Genomic DNA, 19,030 nt, shown 5'->3' with positions numbered 1-19,030 from the left:
TTAGATGAACATGTTAAATGTAATCATACCATAGAGATACAAACAGGAAAATATGGGTTTTTAAACAAATAAACAAACAACAAGGAAAAGAAACTGTTTCAGATTTTAAAAGACTGAAGAGAGAAATTAATAAAATGTAATGTGGAACTGTTTCCTGATACAAACAATAAAAATAAATAAATAAAATAACTGGAGAAATGGAACCTGTTAAGACACTTAGGAGACACTGGAGAAATGTGAAATGTTATTATGGTTATGTTAAAATAAAAATAGTTCTTATCTTTTAGACATTTTCAAAATTCTTAATAAAAAGGAGTGATGTCGGGACTAGAGACAAAGAAAGACTATGTTCGCTTCCCGCTTCAATGAGTGGGGGAAATGACTGCAGTCTGATGGTAGGTGTTCAAAGGAGCTGAAGTTCTTTAGGGAGGAAGAAGTTGTTGTGGTCTGGAATCATTAATGAGGGGCAAGGAAGACACCTACCCTGACCTCCGGACCCAGTAATGCTTGGCGTAAAGAAGAAAAACTCCTCTGCTTGAGAAGGCTACAGGAGAAACATTGGCCTCAGGGATCAGCTGCTTTTGACTTGAACAAAAATGTGGAGTGCTTTCAGTGAAAACGCTTAGCTTTGTCTGAAGGCCACAGATGTGTGCTGCAGGTGTGTACTACACAACTCTGGGTCTAAGTGAATGGCCCCCTAGCATCGAGCAAGTCATGACTATAGGTGGTGACCCTGTGAGTCTGTCTTCAAATCCAGGCTTTTAAAAGTCTTCTTTCATAAAGGGGAGAAGAGAGCTACCCCACAGACCCCCATGCTGATTTCAAACAGAGACCTGGATCAGGCCCCTCGTCTCACTTTAAGCACTTCTAGTTCCATTAGCCAGTAAGAGCCACTCTCCTCACCACCACTGCCTGCCGGCTTCTGGACCTGGAGTCAAGCAGGTCAGAGACTTCACTCCACACTCTGTATTTTTGTTCCATTTCTGGTCCACAGAGATGTTTATCTTGTTTTTGAGTCCAGATAAGTCTTTTTTAAAAATATTTTTTCATATATTATTGATGTCTTTGGAGCCAAAGGTATATCTATTCCTTCCAAGTGAGAACTTATGACACCATCTTCTCCAGAAGTCTGAGCTCCCAGAGACTTTTTAAAAGGTACAAAATGCCATCCTTGCCTATAAACATTTTAAAGCTAATGGAATGAAATAAAAGTTTTTAAAGGAAGTTATATGATAGTTTCTTTATAGCAATATGATAAATAGCCAGTGAAACAAACTGGCTTTTACTACAGGTTTAGGAACATTCAATATTTAAAAGCCTAACTATATAGGCCTCTGCCATTATTCAAATTATACACAGATTTCTTAAAGCTCATATTTGCCTAAAGCTTCACATGGAGGAATTCTCTTTTTTGTGAATCTGGAATACCAGAACCAAACAGGAATACAACATTTCAGCCATAATACCAAAACTAAAGATGCACTGATAATTGCCGTTAAAATTTCAAAACTGTGTATAGCAAATCCCACATCAAAAATGTCCTGATAGAATTTTAAATTGCATCCATTGCTCTGTTCAATTCAGGGAAGATTCAGGATTAACCTCTTGATACTTGTTTCACCTAATATTTGTACCTGACCACAATATTTATACTCCTCAGATTGACACAGTCCAAAAGTTGTGTTTCCTCATTTCCAAAATACTCATTTAATCCTCTAGGTACCTATAATCATAGCAATAGCTACCACTTATTTGTGTTTTGCATATATCACTTAACTTTCAAAATCACTCTATTATCAACTCTTATCTTTACAGGAGATAAAATGACTAAGAATCAAATAATCTTGAACTGCTACAACTATAAAAAATCAAAGTTGTGTCCTATACTAAATTAAGAGCAGCAGGAAAGAGGTAAGCTTGAGACCTGAGAAATGCCTCTTGTCCTCCCCCGTACCCTCTCCCCCTTCCAGGCACTTCCTCCTAACAAAGATATCAACTATCCCTTTTGAAAAAAATTACCCACTGGGCACCAGCCTGGAGGCAAGGAGTAGATTAAGAAACCTTCTCTCTCAAGGTTATTGGGTCACATAAAAGCTGAGGAACAGGGATTCGGGTAGGGCAATGTAGCCTACTGCCAGGTTAAGATCCAAATTCAAGAATTATGACTCAACATGAACTCTGGTTTCTGAGTTAATGAAACACAAATCAACCAATAGCCTACTAAGCTTCTAATGAAATTGTAAAACTCTAAACTAGGCAAACGAAAAGTTGTGATTATTCAGTCCTTCTGGCAATCCGTGACCCCACCTCACAACAAAATTAAGTGGGCTACTTCCACCTCTGGGTATTTATCTGAAGAAAAGAAAAACACTAATTTGAAAAGATATATGCACCCTTATGTTACTGTAGCATTACTTACAATAGCCAAGATATGGAAGCAACTTAGGTGTCCATTAGTAGATGAATGGATAAAGATGATGCGATTTTATATATATATGTAATATAGCCCACTTAATTAATTATATATATATGTACATACGTATGTATACACACACACAATGGAATATTACTCAGCAAGAAAAAAGAATGAAATCTTGCCATTTGTGACATGAAGAGACCTAGAGTGTATTATGCTAAGTGAAATAAGTCAGACAAAGAAAGACAAATACTGTATGATTTAGTTATATGTGAAATCTAAAAAAAAAAACTCCAACAAAACAAATGAATAAACAAAATGAAACAAACAGACCCACAGATACAGAGGACAAGCTGATGGTTACCAAAGGGGAGGGGGAGGAGTGGAGGAAGAAAAGAATTTGCACTATAATGGGACTCTATTAGGGTTCTCTGAATATTATTGTGCAGGTTGTCTGAATTATAAATAGGTATATAAATAAATCAATAAATAAATCACCAATTGCTTTTATTAGAGGCTGAAAAAAATTAATTAAGTGGGCTACTAAAATGAACAGTCTCCAGAAAGGGAATCCTCCCAAGTGGGATACTGTCCCAGAAAGGCAAGCTAGAGTTGCCAAATTAAGTAAGTAACTAACTTGATTGCTAAGAAAAAGGGGGTCTCAGGTTCTTAGGATATTCCTGGCCAGCTATGTTTTAGCTCTGGACCTGGTAATCACTGTGTTGTTTTCCCTTCTCCCCTTTTCCAACTGTTTTCACTGAAGTTGTCCTATTTTCCTCTCATCATTTTAAATTGGGAATATGGGGAGGGGAAGAAGAATAATTAAAATTCACGTTTATAGTTTTCTACACCGGAGATTTGGAGCTAGATGAAATAACTGGAAGAATCTGAGTTACCTCCTTTTAGGGAGGGGTGGGCTTGTTTTCCATTGCATATGGAATAGATGCATTAGTTAGTGCATTTCTGTGTTATGCATAAATGTGTGGTTAGGTAACTTGTAAGGCGGCTCTTAATGATCCTCACCTCCTTGTATTCATATCCTTGTGTAAGTCTCTCCACTTGTATGTGGACTGGACCTAGTAGCAGCTTGCTTCTAATGAAGAGAATATGGCAAATGTGATGAGCTGTCACTTCTCAGGGGAGAAAAGAGGTATGGACATAAATGGGGCAGGATTGATCATGTATTGATCGTGTGTTGGGGTTGGGTGATGGGTATATAGAGAGTCAGTATACTATTCTGTCTACTTTTGCATGTTTTAAATTCTCCATAATAAGTTTAAAATTTAAAAATAAATAAGCAAAACAAAGAAAAATTATAGTGTATACCTAATCATTATGAATCTGGTGACCATATTATCCAAATTTTAAAATCTGGATACTTAGGCTAAATAATATTTTAATAGATCTCCAAGAAATCACAAGATATATGTTTCCAAATTTGTATAGTATCTATAACAATCTGAATTCTGAATACTGAAGACTGAGGCCACTAATACAGACAGGAGAAAGAGGAAGGAGAAGGGAGAGTTCCCCTTTCTTTGGCAGAGGGTTTGCCATTGGCACATTGTCTTTTGCCTCTTTTTCCTACCTTTCATCAGTTTACTTTAAAAATATTTATTGAGTGCTTATTATATGTAAGGCACTAGGGGAGATAAAGACAAGTGAAATATAATACTAGGTAAAAGGCTTATAACTGAATAGAGTATCCCTCCCTCTGGTGTTCTCTACTTGTAAAACATTTCCCTTCGCCTCCCATTTCCACATCCCGACCTTTCTGTCTTAATCTACAAAGTATTTCACTCCAGAATGACCTGTTTTTCTTCCTAACTCACAATAAGAACTTACTGTTATTTCCCACTTTGGCTTGCCTTAGGTAATTCTTAAAAGGGAAAAAAATTAATGAGGTTAAATAAACTCATACAACTATAAATAAATAAAATAATGCAATCCCGACTGTGATAAGAAAGTTAGGCCTGCCTTGGGGTCAGGCTCAGGAATTAAATTTAACCTGTCATAGCTTCTTCCCTCCTTCCTCAGCTGAATCCACATGTTCTCTAAATGCTTCAAGTTTCACTATTCTTGTCTCAACCCCATAACTGCAGTAGCTGTGGGCACTAAGGCTCTATATTAGTGAAAGTTTCTTACCTTATGTCATGAAAAAGATCACTAATAGTATAGTTAAAATATATCTAATGTGACTGAGTTTTTATAAACTAAATTTGAATATAATTAATGAAGATAGTCCCATAATCTGTATAGTGAACTAATGTGAAAAGCTGGTTTAATCAACCATGGGCATAATCATACCTGCATAGACCTTCTTTTGGTTAATGTTACTTGGAAATTTTTCCACTCCCAACGTTGTTCCACCACGTGTGCAAAAACAACATGTCCATTTCCACAGGCTCCAGCAATCTGAGTGCCATCAACTGACCATGAGATATTAAATATGCTGCCAGTGTTGGGCTTTTCCAAAGCATATGACCACTGGGGAAGAGAAAAATCAATTTATTAAATGTTTTAAATTGAGCATATGTTAACATAAGATTTTTTTTTAATCTTTCATTCTAGATTAAAAATTATTTTTCTTAATTATAGTGTACTAAACCAAAAATGTAATTTTTAAAGTACACAGTAGAATATATATGAAACATGTAACATGTATGAAATCTTTCAAGAACTGCAAAACACCCACACCATTTCCAATCACATTACTACATGTAAATAATAGTAATCAATGGGTATATACAAAGATTCTGTAGAAAAAACAAGGACAACTTATTATTAATTCTCAAGGATCTCTACAGTTCTACACCAAAAAATTTCTGATATTTCAAGAATGTCATTGAAAATTGAAACTAAACACACAATGTAACTAAAACATCTTTGATATACATCTAAAATCATGAAAGTATAGGCAAATTGATTTCTTTTGTTCAGAATGCAGTAAGTATAACCTCTTCTAGAACCTATCTATGTGCAAATGTTACCTAGAGATATCAATAAGCATTAGTTGGAACAAAAGAGGGGTGTGTGTGTGTGTGTATGTGTATAAGACAGAAACAAAATTTTTTTTGAAAGATAGTATTATAGTCCTGACCTGTGTGGCTCAGTTGATTACTGTCCTGTGAACTGAAAGGTTGCTGGTTTGACTCCCAGTCAAGACATGTACCCAGGTTTTGGGCTTGATTCCTGGCAGGGGGCATGCAGGAGGCAGCCAATAGATGTTCCACTCTCATATTGACATCTCTCTCTCTCTCCCTCTCCCTTCTCTCTCTCTAAAAAAATCAATAAAAATATTAAAAGAAAAAAAAAGATGTGGAAGGGGAACTTATAGATCAAAAGAGAGCTAAGAGATTTATCACCCAATCACCAATCACGATGATTATACCTTATTTGCATCTCAATTCCAACAAACTGAAAAACAAAAGACAACTGGAAAATTTTGAACAGTGACTGTGAGAAGATTAAGGAATTACTGTTAATTGTTTTTAGGTTTAATGGTATGGAGGTGAGATTTTTTTTTTAAGTTTCTCTTTTTTAGTGATGTGTAGAAATATTTAGTGATGAAATATGTCAGGGATTTGCTCAGAATAATCTGGGAGAAGTAGGTGGTGGTACAGATGAGATAGGAATTAGCCAGTAGTTGACAATTGATGGAAGCTGGGTAATGGGTAAATGGAAATTCATTACACCAGCTGATTCCCTAGTAACCTCCAAATGTAACATTTATTGGTAAATGTTATTGTTTAGTATCATGAACTCACTAATTTTAACATATTTGATGTGTTTTAATAAACGTAATGCTCCAATAGCCCAGTTTTAGCCAGTGGGATCCCTTCAAGTTGGTTCTTTAGTCTTTTTTGACAGAATCTTGGTCTTTGATCACTTCCCTTGTTTTCTAGCATGACAAAATGTTCCAGATTCATATTTTATATCTCCTGACCCAAACCTGGAATTATCCTTTTCTTCAATGCACTCTAGATCATTTTATGGAAATGTGGGAAATGGTATTGAGAAAAAAACCACAAGTGCTAGGGGTACTTACTATTACTGAGTTAATCATTGCTTTTCTAGGCCTTTTTAATGAACAGAACTAGGAAATTTTTTAATGAACTCAAACTGACACTTCCAATTTGAACCCAAGAATCATAGAATTTTTATTTACCCTCATCAATCTTACCTCAGTATCTCCTTTTACCTGGCCCCAAATCCCAGTTCTTTAGAGAACCAATATAAATACTCAAAATAACAATGTCAACATCACAAATGATTACAAGTTTTAAATTTTATTTTTTCATTCTTTTGCCCTTAAGCCTATTTCCTTTTAAAAAAAATAATAACATTGAGATACATTTCACAAATTACAAAATACACCCTTTTAAAGTATAGAATTTAGTGGTTTTTAGTATAGTCAGAGTTATACAACCACCACTATGTAATTTCAGAACATTTTTATCACCACAAAAAGAAACCCATACCCATTAGCAGGCACTCCCATTCCCCCTCTCTCCCCGCTCCTGGCAACCACTAATCTATTTTCATTTTCTATTCTGGCCATTTCATATAAATGGAATAATACATTATGTGACTTTTGTGACTGGTTTCTTTCACTTAGCATAATGTATTCAAGGTTCATCCATGTTGTAGCACGTGTCAGTACTTCATCCATCTGATTGCCAAATAATATTGGGTTGTATAAATATAACATATTTTATTTCTCCATCATTTGGAATTTGTGGTTTTGGCTTTCAAAAAGCTTATTTTCACAATTAAAAAGAAACTAAATAATAATTTGACCATGTTGTCACCAAGTGGTAGCAGGATCTTGGATTTTTGGCATGGTAATGAATTATCAAGAATATCCAAAAGAGCCCGGCCAGGCATGGCTCAGCGGTTGAGCATCGACCTAGGATCCAGGCGATTGGGGTTCGATTCCCGGTCAGGGCACATGCCCGGGTTGTGGGCTCGATCAATGACTCTCTCATCATTGATGCTTCTCTCTCTCTCTCTCTCCCTTCCTCTCTCTGAAATCAATAAAGATATAATATATATATATGTGTGTGTATATATATATATATATATCCAAAAGAGCCTGGCCAGTGTGGCTCAATGGCTGAGCATCAACCCATGAACCAAGAGGTCACTGGTTTGATTCCCAGCCAGCGCACATGCCTGGATTACGGGCTTGATCCCCAGTATGGGGCATGCAGGAGTCAGTCAATCTATGTTTCTCATCAATGTTTCTATCTCTCTGTCCCTTTCCCTTCCATTCTCTCTAAAATCAGTTTTTTAAAAAAAAATTTTTTTTTTAAATATTCAAAAGAAAACGTTTAAAAATTATTGAACAAGTTGCTTTTAGGGGGAAAAAAGAACCCAAATAGGTTATGATATCAAGCAAAATATGTTTTTAATATTCTATCATGTGAATAGTACAAAAAGCATTGAAATTATAATAATAAGAAGAAAGCTATCATTTTTCAAGACTATTTCCTGATAATTTAAAAAATTAGCCTGAGCTAAAACTTTCCTCATAGAAAATATGGACATCTTAGAATACTGAGGTAAAGTCCTTATGGAGAAATTTTAAGTCATCAAATCTATAATCCTTAATAGATGATACTTCAAAAAATTAGACATGGCCTAATGGTCTAGAAAAATCTATAAAATTCTTTAAAAGGTAGATGGTAAGGAAGGGAAATGTAATTTAAAGACAGTGAAATAAAAGAGCATCTTTTCTTAAATCAAAATAAAGGATTTAACTTTTTTTATATGATTGGTATCTCTGGCAATAACTAATAAAAATGTGTGAATGTTGAAAGTTTGACTTATGAGATATTGATAAGTAGAAGAAAATGTGAAAGAGATTTTATAAGAGGAAACAGTACCACTCCACTCCCAAATGGAGGGCAGGGGAACAATGACACACTGCATAAGGAATCATAGCTGGGTTGCCCATGTGAAACAGAAGCTTTTGCATGATTTTAGCATATGTGCATCTAGAGATTCTTTGCTTCTACATATAGAGAATTAAATTTAGATTTTTTGGTACCAAAATCAGGAAAAAATCAAATTCAAATTTATGCTTCTTATTAAAAGAACAAACAAAGAAAACCACCATGATCTCTGGTCATTTACAAAACGGTTTTTTAAAAATAATTTTTAATTCATTTAACCAGAGAGGAAGTTTACTTAGTTTGGTCTCATTTAAATTAAGTACAGACATATCTGAAAATTTACCATTATTCTATTCCTTGTATATTTTCCACAATTATAGCTTTGCCATTAAAGAACTATGTTACTTAATTATCTGTTCATGTATCAGTACCCTAAATAGTGCGGAAGGCACTCCTAAAGGACAGGCGCGGAGCATCACACAGAACCCAGCACATGTGAATATTTGTTGAATGGATGAATGAATAATGAATGAATAAATGTGCCTGTGTCTTCAGGCAAGTCTTCCTTCCCAGAGCTCAACTATGACTTTAACCAAACGACTTTTAAAATTAAAAATCCAAGGAACAAATTAAAAGCAAACATTTAGAAATTTTAAACTAGTCTTCTCAAAAACATCAACCAAACTGATAAAATGGATCAATTCTAGTAATAAACTAATGAACTACAGTATTCAAAATGCTGTAGTGTAAGTCACTGAGTTACATTAATTCAGTTAAATTAATGTGTCACTGCCCAGCTGGCATGGCTCAATGATTGAGCGTCGAGCTATGAACCAGGAAGTCATGGTTGGACTCCCAGTCAGGGCATGTGCCCAGTTGAGGGCTTGATCCCCAGTAGGGGGCATGTAGGAGGCAGCTGATCAATGACTGTCATTGATTTTCTCTCTCTCTCTCTCTCCCCCTTCCTCTCTGAAATCAATTTTTTTTAAAAACTGTCATTAAAAACCAAAACAAAATCTTTCGTATGTATAATGACAAAATCCATTAAAATGCAACATTTATGGAACATCTACTATGTGTTAGGTGTTGATTTTTCAAAGATTAAAAGTAAATTCTATAACCGAACTCTGATTTTGTATGCTTGCCTAGTTTCTCACAGCAAGTCTAGATAGCAGGGTCTCATATAGTTAAGTACAGTTCCCTTAATTTATGGTTTATACTTTATGGCTTCTAGAAAAGGTGGTTTCATACTAAATCTGAAAATATAATTCTAACTTTCATTATAAAGGCAGAAATGTATTCATGTGAAAAGAAAATCTCTCAGAGGATTAAACTGAAAACTTCTGACAAATTAGGCTAAGGTGGCTTTGAAACAAATGGTAACCTACAGGAGCCGGCTGCCTCCTTCCTCCGTTTTCAGGACGTGGCCCTCACCAGCAATCCCCACAATTACGATGTTAGAGTCCTGGCAGCCATGTTTATACAGCATATTTCTACCTGCCTAGGCACACCCGATTAGACCAGGCATGAGTACCTCACTTAGGCTGGGCCAGTGACAGACAAGCAGAGGCAAAAGACACAAAGGGAAACCTTTCTGTCTTTTCTCAGCACTCCAGGTTTTGATTCCTGAGGCCTAGCTACATCCTTTCCTGGTTTCTGGAAGACATCCCTATAACCTTAAAAACAATTCCTCTTTTTGCTTAATAGTTTCTGCTACTTGTATCCAAATCTAATAAAATGTAGAGTAAATCTGAAGTCATAGGATCAGCCACACTTCTCCAGCACTGCTTAGTTTTTCCGACTTCTAGCATGCCGTGCGCAGTGCTGCCTCGTCCTATGCAGCAGCCTTATATTAAAAAACAAAGGAACACATATCACACTAATGCTGCTCATGAGAGGAAGCAAGCAGTATGTCCCATGCCCACAGGGAAGCAATCACAGTACTGTGAAGCTAAAAGGGGGCAATCACGTAGCCCAGCAGTGAACTAACTCTGTAAGTTCACCCCTGGAGTCTTGACTCCAGAGCTCTGCAAAAATGCTAAATCTACTTCTACATTAAAATAAAACAAGCACTCACACTAGACAGCACAACACAGAGGACAACAATTGAGAATTGTTGTCTATAAAGTGTTGACCAGTTACTTCAAGATATTACATCCCTTAGATACCACATTTTTTCCCTGTATTCTGTCAAATTGCTTAGGCATGTAGATTACTTCCCAATAGGGAAATAAGAGATATTTCAACTAAAAAACATGGCTACTATAATAACTTTTAAAAGTACTTCTCAAATGCCTACCTTACCCTTCTCTTTACTCCTACATAAATATACTCATTAAAAGGATCCTCAAAAGCACATATCTTTAGCCAAGTTAAATGACTTCAATTCATAAAATTGTGTGTTCACAAATTAAGTTTGGGTGGAAGAGAAAATAGATGCAAAGTTTCTTACATTTCTTTAAGGTATACTGTTTTTTAAGATCAATATTATCTCTCATATACCAGGAATTAGCAAACTGTGGAATGTCTTAAATTACATGCTGATGTATATCAGCAATTTTCAACCAGTGTACAGTGGCACACTGGTGTGCTGCAAAAACTTATAAAACACGCAATACCCTTTTCCCTTAAATTGTCAAGTAAAAAAATGACAACAGCCAACACAAGAGTAGCAGTCTGGTGTAAATGAATCAAAATAATAACTTTTTTTTTTTTTGCCGTTAGATTGGCAAAAAATACATTTGTTGGCATGCTGCAGAATTTTAGTAATTAGTCTATGTGTGCCATGAGATGAAAAAGGTTGAAAATCACTGATATATATATAACTGACAATGAAAAGTTACATATAACAGTAAGACCAGTTAATGCAGATGATAAAGTAATCATTCAGTTGTTTTAACTGAATGATGAACAAAGGGCAGTATTTTTATTATAATGACAAACTGGATATTCAAGAAGAGAAAATAAGAATGGCACTAAGTTCTCTTACACAAGCAATAGCACCACCTGCTGATAAATAAAAGCAACAATGTCATTTAAATTGTGCTAAAAGGCATCTTATATATTTAAATCTTTTCCCTTGAATTCTGTTACATTTAATTTAACATAATGCAATTCATTCATATAGTCTGCATATTTATTTATAACTACGTTAATTGGAAAGATTTTACCTTATATATTTGAATCATGCCTTTCTTAAAAATCAAAGGTAAAAATAAAAGTTATTATGGAATCTAGAGAAAAGCTATGGTACTGTGGCTTTTAATTTTTCTTCCATAAGTAATTCAATTACACCGTAATTTACATTACTAACTACTCAATAATGTACATCAGTTTGTGTCTGATATTCCCTGACCACCTCACCTAAAATAATGCCGTCTCCCATACCCAGCTTTATTTTTTGTAGCATTTATTACATATTCATTTTGTTTGTTTGCTTATAGTCTTTCATCTGCTGGAATAAAACTCAGAGCAGGGAATTTATTTACTGCTGTTTAACACCTAGGGCAACTGCCTGGCATATAATACACTCAAATATTTGCAAAGGAATCAGTGAATATGAAAATAAATGAGCAACCTTAGCCGGTTGCTCAGTGGTTAGAGAGCCGGCCTGTGGACTTAAGTGTCCCAGGTTCAATTCTGGCCAAGGGCATGTACCTGGGTTGCAGGCTAGATCCCCGGCCCCAGTCGGGGCATGTGTGGAAGGCAACCAATTAATGTGTCTGTCACATTGATGTTTCTCTCTCTGCCCCTTCTGCTCTCTCTGAAAAGGCAATGGGAAAAATATCCTCGGGAGAGGATTAAAAAAAAGAGAAAACAAATGAGCAAATGAACATGCAATACATTTTTAAAGGTCCTTGATAGTAAAATAGCTGTGTCAAAAGGTTCAAGGATCTTGATAGACGTGCCCAATTATACTTGAGAAAAGTTGTACCAATAAATGCTCCCTTCACTGCATTGAGGAGGCTCATTTTCCCATTTTCTGATAAGTGGGAAGTAACATTGCACCTATGACTTTTATTTGCATGAAGCTCATTCTTGAAGAGACTGGACGTATTTGGGGGTTCTGGGGATATTTATAATACACTTCTCTTATCCTTCACTGTTTTCAGTTCCAGATTTTCTATTTGGCTCCTGTTTATAATTTCTATCTCTCTATTGACTTTTCCCATTTGTTTGGACCTTGCTCTCTTGGTGCCCCTTTAGCTCTCGGAGCATACTTAAAACCATTAACTTAAAGGCTTTGTCTTTAAAACTTTAAGTCTAATGCTGGGCCTCCTCAGGGATGGTATCTCTTTCTTTTTTTCGTGAATGGGCCATACTTGCCTGCCTCTTTGTGTGGCTTGTAATTTTTTGTTGAAAAATGGACGTTTTGGATATTATAATCTGGTAACTCTGGAAATCAGATTCTCCCCCCTCCCCAGGTTTGCTGTGTTGTTGCTTTTTGAGGGCTGCAATCATTTGTTTATTTAGTGACTTTTTCAAACTATGACAGAGCCAAAAAGAAAGAGAAAAAATACTCTCCCACTTTGCCAAATGGCTCTGAGCTTGGGCACTCCCATCAACATCTGGCCAGGCCACCTATAGTACTTGCTTAGCCTTCACCTCCTGCCTGTGACACAAAGCTCTGCCCAAAGCTCTGCCAGTGATTCAAGCCTAGCATCCTCTCAAGTCTTTTCTGAGCCTGTATCTGGCCCAGGCATGTGTGTTGCACTCTGGAGTCATGTATCTTCCTTTTCAGTCTCCACCGTCCTAGGCTTTTTGATCTGTCTGCTGCTTGCCCCACCCACCATCCCTTGCCCCAGGTGGCTTGGGTCTTTATGTGCTCTCAACAGATGCCACCTGGGAAGCCACTCCAGCTCTGAGAGATTTCCAAAGGAGGCAAAACAAAGACAAGCCTCTGTGCCAATCCCTCTGAGAACCACCAGACAGGTCAAAAAGCACAAGCACAATTTTTTGAGAACATAGTTCATATAGTCCCTTCGGCACCAGCAAGCTGCACCAGAACACAGGTTACTGCTCCCATGGCCAATGCCAAGCTGAAAATGAGGAACAGTAGGCAGGTGAGCAAAACATGTCACAATGCTTTCTTACCAAAATTTAGGAGTTTCTTTTTTCATTAAGTGTTCCCTCTAGTTGCTATAAATTTTAAATTAGATTCCAGAAGTCTGAAAAAGTTGAATCTGACATTTTTTGCAAGTTTAATGGTTGCTTAAACAGAGAGACCAATTCTTGGAGCTCCCTACTCCACCATTTTCTGTGACACCACTCCTTTTTTGCTCATTTTTATTGAAGAACTTTTTATTGCATTTGTACAATTGATACCTTTCGTTAAGAAAGGTTCCCACTGTACAAAATCATAAAAGGAAAATATATAGGATACAGCAACTATGGGTATATCTTTAGCCATGTAGTGAGAGATATGGCTATACTATTTTACCTCAGTGGGGATCTTAGAATAAAATGCTCTCCTAAAACTTGGTCTTTTCACTAAATAAGTTATGATGAATATCTTTCCAGGTTTTTGGCTTTTTAAAATTCTCACCAGAGGATATTTTTTCCACTGCTTTTCATAGAGAATGGAAGGGAGAGAGGGAGAGAGAGGAAGAGAGAGAGAGACAAAAACATCTATGTGAGTGGTTGCCTCCCACATGTGCCCCAATCGTGCCAGTGATCGAGCCTGCTACCAAGGTACATGCCCTTGGGCAGAATCGAACCCAGGACCCTTCAGTCCACAGGCTGATGCTCTAACCCCTGAGCCAAACCGGCTAAGGTTCTTTCCTAGTTTTTAAACATAATCTTTCTTCCCCATTTTTAAGAGTTGAGGGTACTCAATTTCAGATATATAGAATAATAACCTAATAAGTCTCCTACATAGGGATATTTAATTTATTTCTAATTTTTATTATTATAACCATACTATGATGAAATCGTTATGCATACATCTTTGTGTACATGTACAATGGTCTCTTTAGAAAAAATTCCTAGAAGTGAGATCCCTAGGTCAAGGAATATGTACTGACACTTGGATATGTATCAACAAACTATCCTTCAAAGAGATTGAATTAATAATTTACATTCCCATCAACAGTGTACAAATGAGAGACCTCATTTTCTCCTTCCTGAGTAAACCCAAGGTTTTTAAGTCATTGTTAATCTTTTCAATCTACTAGGTAAAATATATCATTATCTCTTTATTTTATATTTATATATTAGTTAAATTGAACATCCTTTCATGTTTATACTGGCCATTTGCATTTGTTTCAAGCACTGACCATCCATGTCATCTGGCTATTTTCCTGGACAATTCCTTGAATAGTGAATCTCAAACATGTAGCTCTCCCTCTCCACTTCACCTTGAGAATCATTGTAGTAGTTAGCATAGCTCTCAAATGTGCAGAGCTGATTCTTAAAAACTCATGATCAATTATTTCAAATAAAATTATGATATGTAAAGAATGATAATAGCAGAACACCAGACCAACCTTCACACAGATAACACTGATACACTCAAACCAAAATACAAAAACAACTACTTGAAGACTGGAGAGCAATCCAAAGCAGGCAGCCACTCTGGGAAACAGTTTGGCGATTCCTCAAAAAGTTAAACATAGAGTTACTATTTAACCCAGAATTCTACTCCTAAGTACATACCCAGGAAAAATGAAAACATGTCCATACAAAAACTTATACACATTCATAGCAGCATTATTCATAATAAAAAATTTAAACAATCCCAAACAAATATCTATCAACTGATAAATGGATAAACAAAATGCGTTGTATTCATATTATAGAATATTATTTGTCCATAAAAAGGAATGATGTACTGATATATGCTACAACATGGATGAACCTTAAAAATATTATGTTAAGTAACAGAAGCCAGACACAAAAGGCCACATAATGTTTTATTCCATTTATAGGAAATGGCCAGAATGGACAAATTCATATAAAAAGAAAGTAGGTTAGTAGTAGCCAGGGGCTTGCGGTGATGTAGGGAGAAATAGGGATTGACAATGAGTGTGTGATTCCTTTTAGAAGGGAAGAAAGTGTTCTAAAATACTGTGGTGATGGTTGCACAATCCTATGAATATACTAAAAAAACAAACTGTACACTTTAAATGGATAAAATATAGTATGTGAATTATATCTCAATAAAGTTCATTTAAAAAAAAAGGGCAAGCAGAAGTTTGAGGGGAGTCAGTGGTTGAAAGAAGGGAACAGTATTGAATGAAATTCCATTTTTTTACCTTTAACTGAGAGCAGGCCCTACTTGGTGCCTGCACCACTGTTCCTTTGATACCAAAGCAATATTTCCAATATGTGAATATTATCATGTTACTACCCACCACCCATTGTTCTCTAATGACTAACATACTGGTTTTCCAACTTCACTGTTTTAGCTGTTCAAAGAAAATCTTATATTGGATGCTAATAGTAAAGTTGATCAATAGTAAAGTTTCTCTGGTTGCGGGTAGAGAGCAGGACTAGGAGCTCAACTCCCTCATCTGTTTCCCACTCCACAGCAACACTTAAGGGGGCTCCACAGAAAATAATTAGATTTGAAATTATTAACATCTAAACTCTTTTACATGGCAAACAAGATCTGGTCTGAGAATGTCTTTTCTGTACTATCTCCTGGTACTATCCCATGCAAAATCTTACTGACGTTATACTAAAAGCACCATACTCATTTATACTTTGATGCACAAGAGTTTCCTTCTGCCTGCAACTACTTGGAGAACTACTACTAATTCTTTATGCCTCAGCTCTCCAATCAATGTCCCACAGGCAGAGTCAGGCTCTCCCACACCTTCACAGTGCTCATACACTGATCACACTGTACTTTAAGTCCTATAGTCTGATTCTCCACTAGACTGTCAACAACTTGAATGAAAATCTTAACAGCTTTCCATCCCCAGTTTCTGAAATACTCTGATGAGTAGTATATATTGAATGTCTACTGAATAAAAGAAAATCCTTTTAGAAAGTTTAGTTTTCTAGATTAACATTCTAAAAATAGGTTTGATGATTACTAAAGTAAACCTTTAATTCATTTATTCAGATCACTTCAATGACCCAAGCTTTTAAAATTTTTAACTATTTTTGTCAAAATGGCAAATTCAAAGTATTATGCTTAAATTGACTTATTAGTGAATAATTACTGAGTATCTAGTGTGCTGTAGAGATAATACAGAATCCTTACGCTATGGGATCTTATAAAATATCTAGGGAGTCAAAAATAATATACTTAGCCTGGCTGAGTATGGCTCAGTGGTTGAGCGTCGACCTAGGATCCAGGCGATCAGGGTTCGATTCCCAGTCAGGGCACATCCCCAGCCGGGGGCGTGCAGGAGGCAGTCAATCAATGACTCTCATCATTGATGTTTCTATCTCTCTCTCTCTCCCTTCCTCTCTCTGAAATCAATAAAGATATATTTAAAAAAAGAAAATCATATGAAAATGAGGTCACCTGCTCTATCATCCTGACGTGTTGTAACTAAGAAAAAAGAAACCAAGATGAGAGGAAGTTAGAAAAATAGATAAACTTTAGATCATCTAAGGAAGGTACCATGAAAGGAAGTCAACCATGAGATGGGCATTAAAGATTAGGTAGAACTCAGCAAGTATAAGACAGAGGTGAGAGCATTCCATGAAAGAAGATGCCTGAGGGCATTAGTGAAGGCAGAGAAGATTCGTGAGTCAGTGTTCGACCAGAGTTGAGCACAGATAGAAGTTAAGGAGCTGTGGGAGGAAAAAACTAACTGGATTTATGGCACCATTTTTCAGAGAACTTGTAAAGCCAGGCAGAGGACTTTAACTGTCTTATTTTGCAAGTGAGGAAATAAGCCCCAGGACAATTATGTGATTCCCTATAGTCAGAAATAGTATGGAACAGCGCCCTCCTACGACGCCGCTGCTTCTGGAGCACTTTGCTGAAACTTCTTCACACAGTCAGTCAATGCCACTGAGCTTGGCTGCTTCCTTAAGGTCTGAATAGAACTTGCATGACAGGAGGCATATTCTCTTGTGAGGAAAAAGTCTCACATACATTCAAACATGGAATTCTTGACAAAAAACCAAAGTCCTTTGGTTTTAAAATGACCATTTTTAAAATTTACTATCAATTTCTTACCAAACATATGCCACCAAAATTTTTGTATGAAATATATTTAACAATTTTAAAAAGGCTTAAAACTGAACTCTCCAACTGATTGAGCATAAATTTTAATACTTTAATTACTTCACCATGTTTTACAATCATGCTTAAAATAAGTATTTCCAGAAAGACAAATAGGAGAGAACATACCTATTCTTCAAACTTAGAGAGTTTGGTCCCATGAATCTGGAATTGATTGAACCAGTATATTAAGAGGACAAATCAGAAAGATTCAATCAAATGCAATCATTGAAAAATGTTTTTAAAGATTGAGAACCAGGTGTGTTGTGCATTACCACATTTATGACAGCACATCTGTGATTGCTCACCACTATAACTTACCCCAGTTTTATCACATAAGCGTAAAGTATGAAATGATCCAACAGCAAATAATTCTCCATCTGGAGCCCAGGCAACTGAGGTAATAGGATGCTCATGAGGTTGTGAATTGTACAGAAGGCGGCCATAACTATCCCATACCTACAAAAGCAAATTTAAAAAAATATTTTATAACAGTCACCACACATCATTAAAACAAGTTTGCCCTACAGTGAAATATCAAGTAAAAATTTAGAAATTATCGTTTTACAATATTAACAATTAAATGTCTTTATTATCACACGAGGGGAGAAAAAGCTATATTCCTTGAAGCTTAAATATCTCAAAAAATATGATAACATTGTGACAATTTTCAGAAGTTACTTAATCTCTAATTACTCAAAAAACCTGCCCATTTTAAGTCCTTTTAAATAATAAAGTCTTGAGATGATGTGTTTTTTGCTTAAATTCTTTTTGTCCAAGAAGTGCTCTATCAACCTTCTCTCAAAGCATTTATTTCAATTAAATTTCCTCTTACTATAGTTACATTAAATCTTATTATTCCCCCCAAATTATTTTGGTCTAAAGCTAATAAATATTTAATAAACCAATAAACTTGATCTTTAAAAACTTAAATTGAGTTGATTTGTCCAGTCACTAAAACTAGAAGTTGTATTTATGTTGCTACTTATTAAATCAAATCCTATAGGTCAATGAGATAGGCCAATGAGAAAGTCAGCACTTTAAAATACCACTTAAAATTATAAACTAACAATTTGCTAAATTATTAGAGTTAAATGGCATGGCTAAAGTAGTAAAATAATATTCTTAGATGCTAAATACTTTTCACCTAAATTTGATTCTTTCAACCAGGTGATAAATTCAAACATACATACCTTATATTTACAGTCTTCACCAGCAGATAAAATTAAATCATTGACTGAGTTCCAATCTACTTTTAAAATAATGCCATCATGAGCTTTCCACTATGAAAAACAATAAGATATTAATTATAACTTCAAGAGTACTGAAAAGTTTTTCTTACAGGAAGACATTTTGCCTCTTTCTAATGATTCTCTTGTCCTCTCCTTGGAGATTCCCATCTTCCCTTCATAACCATTATGCATAACTTCATCTGCTTGTTTCATTTCTAATTTACACTAATGAAAGCACCTAACACTATGACATCCACTACATAGCTTACATCCTTATAAATTTCCTCAGTTGCCTGAACTC

General features: G+C 35.7%; 1 protein-coding gene across 1 annotated transcript in view; it reads right to left on the bottom strand.

The window, feature by feature from the left end:
* IFT80 (intraflagellar transport 80) overlaps nt 1–19,030 on the bottom strand; it is a 71,121-nt gene that overhangs the window by 28,883 nt on the left and 23,208 nt on the right. Inside the window, exons 5-7 of the mRNA XM_016215728.2 lie at nt 18,691–18,780; nt 17,819–17,956; nt 4,724–4,903 (exon numbers count right to left, since the gene is read on the bottom strand). Of these exons, the coding sequence (XP_016071214.2) occupies nt 4,724–4,903; nt 17,819–17,956; nt 18,691–18,780 (408 nt within the window). The remainder of the gene's footprint in view (nt 1–4,723; nt 4,904–17,818; nt 17,957–18,690; nt 18,781–19,030) is intronic.

Source organism: Miniopterus natalensis, chromosome 6 (genome assembly GCF_054644295.1).
Source record: "Miniopterus natalensis isolate mMinNat1 chromosome 6, mMinNat1.hap1, whole genome shotgun sequence".
Classification (NCBI taxonomy): Eukaryota; Metazoa; Chordata; class Mammalia; order Chiroptera; family Miniopteridae; genus Miniopterus; species Miniopterus natalensis.
The sequence above is the reverse complement of the archived record's forward strand: the minus strand, read 5'-3'. Positions and strand labels throughout refer to the sequence as shown.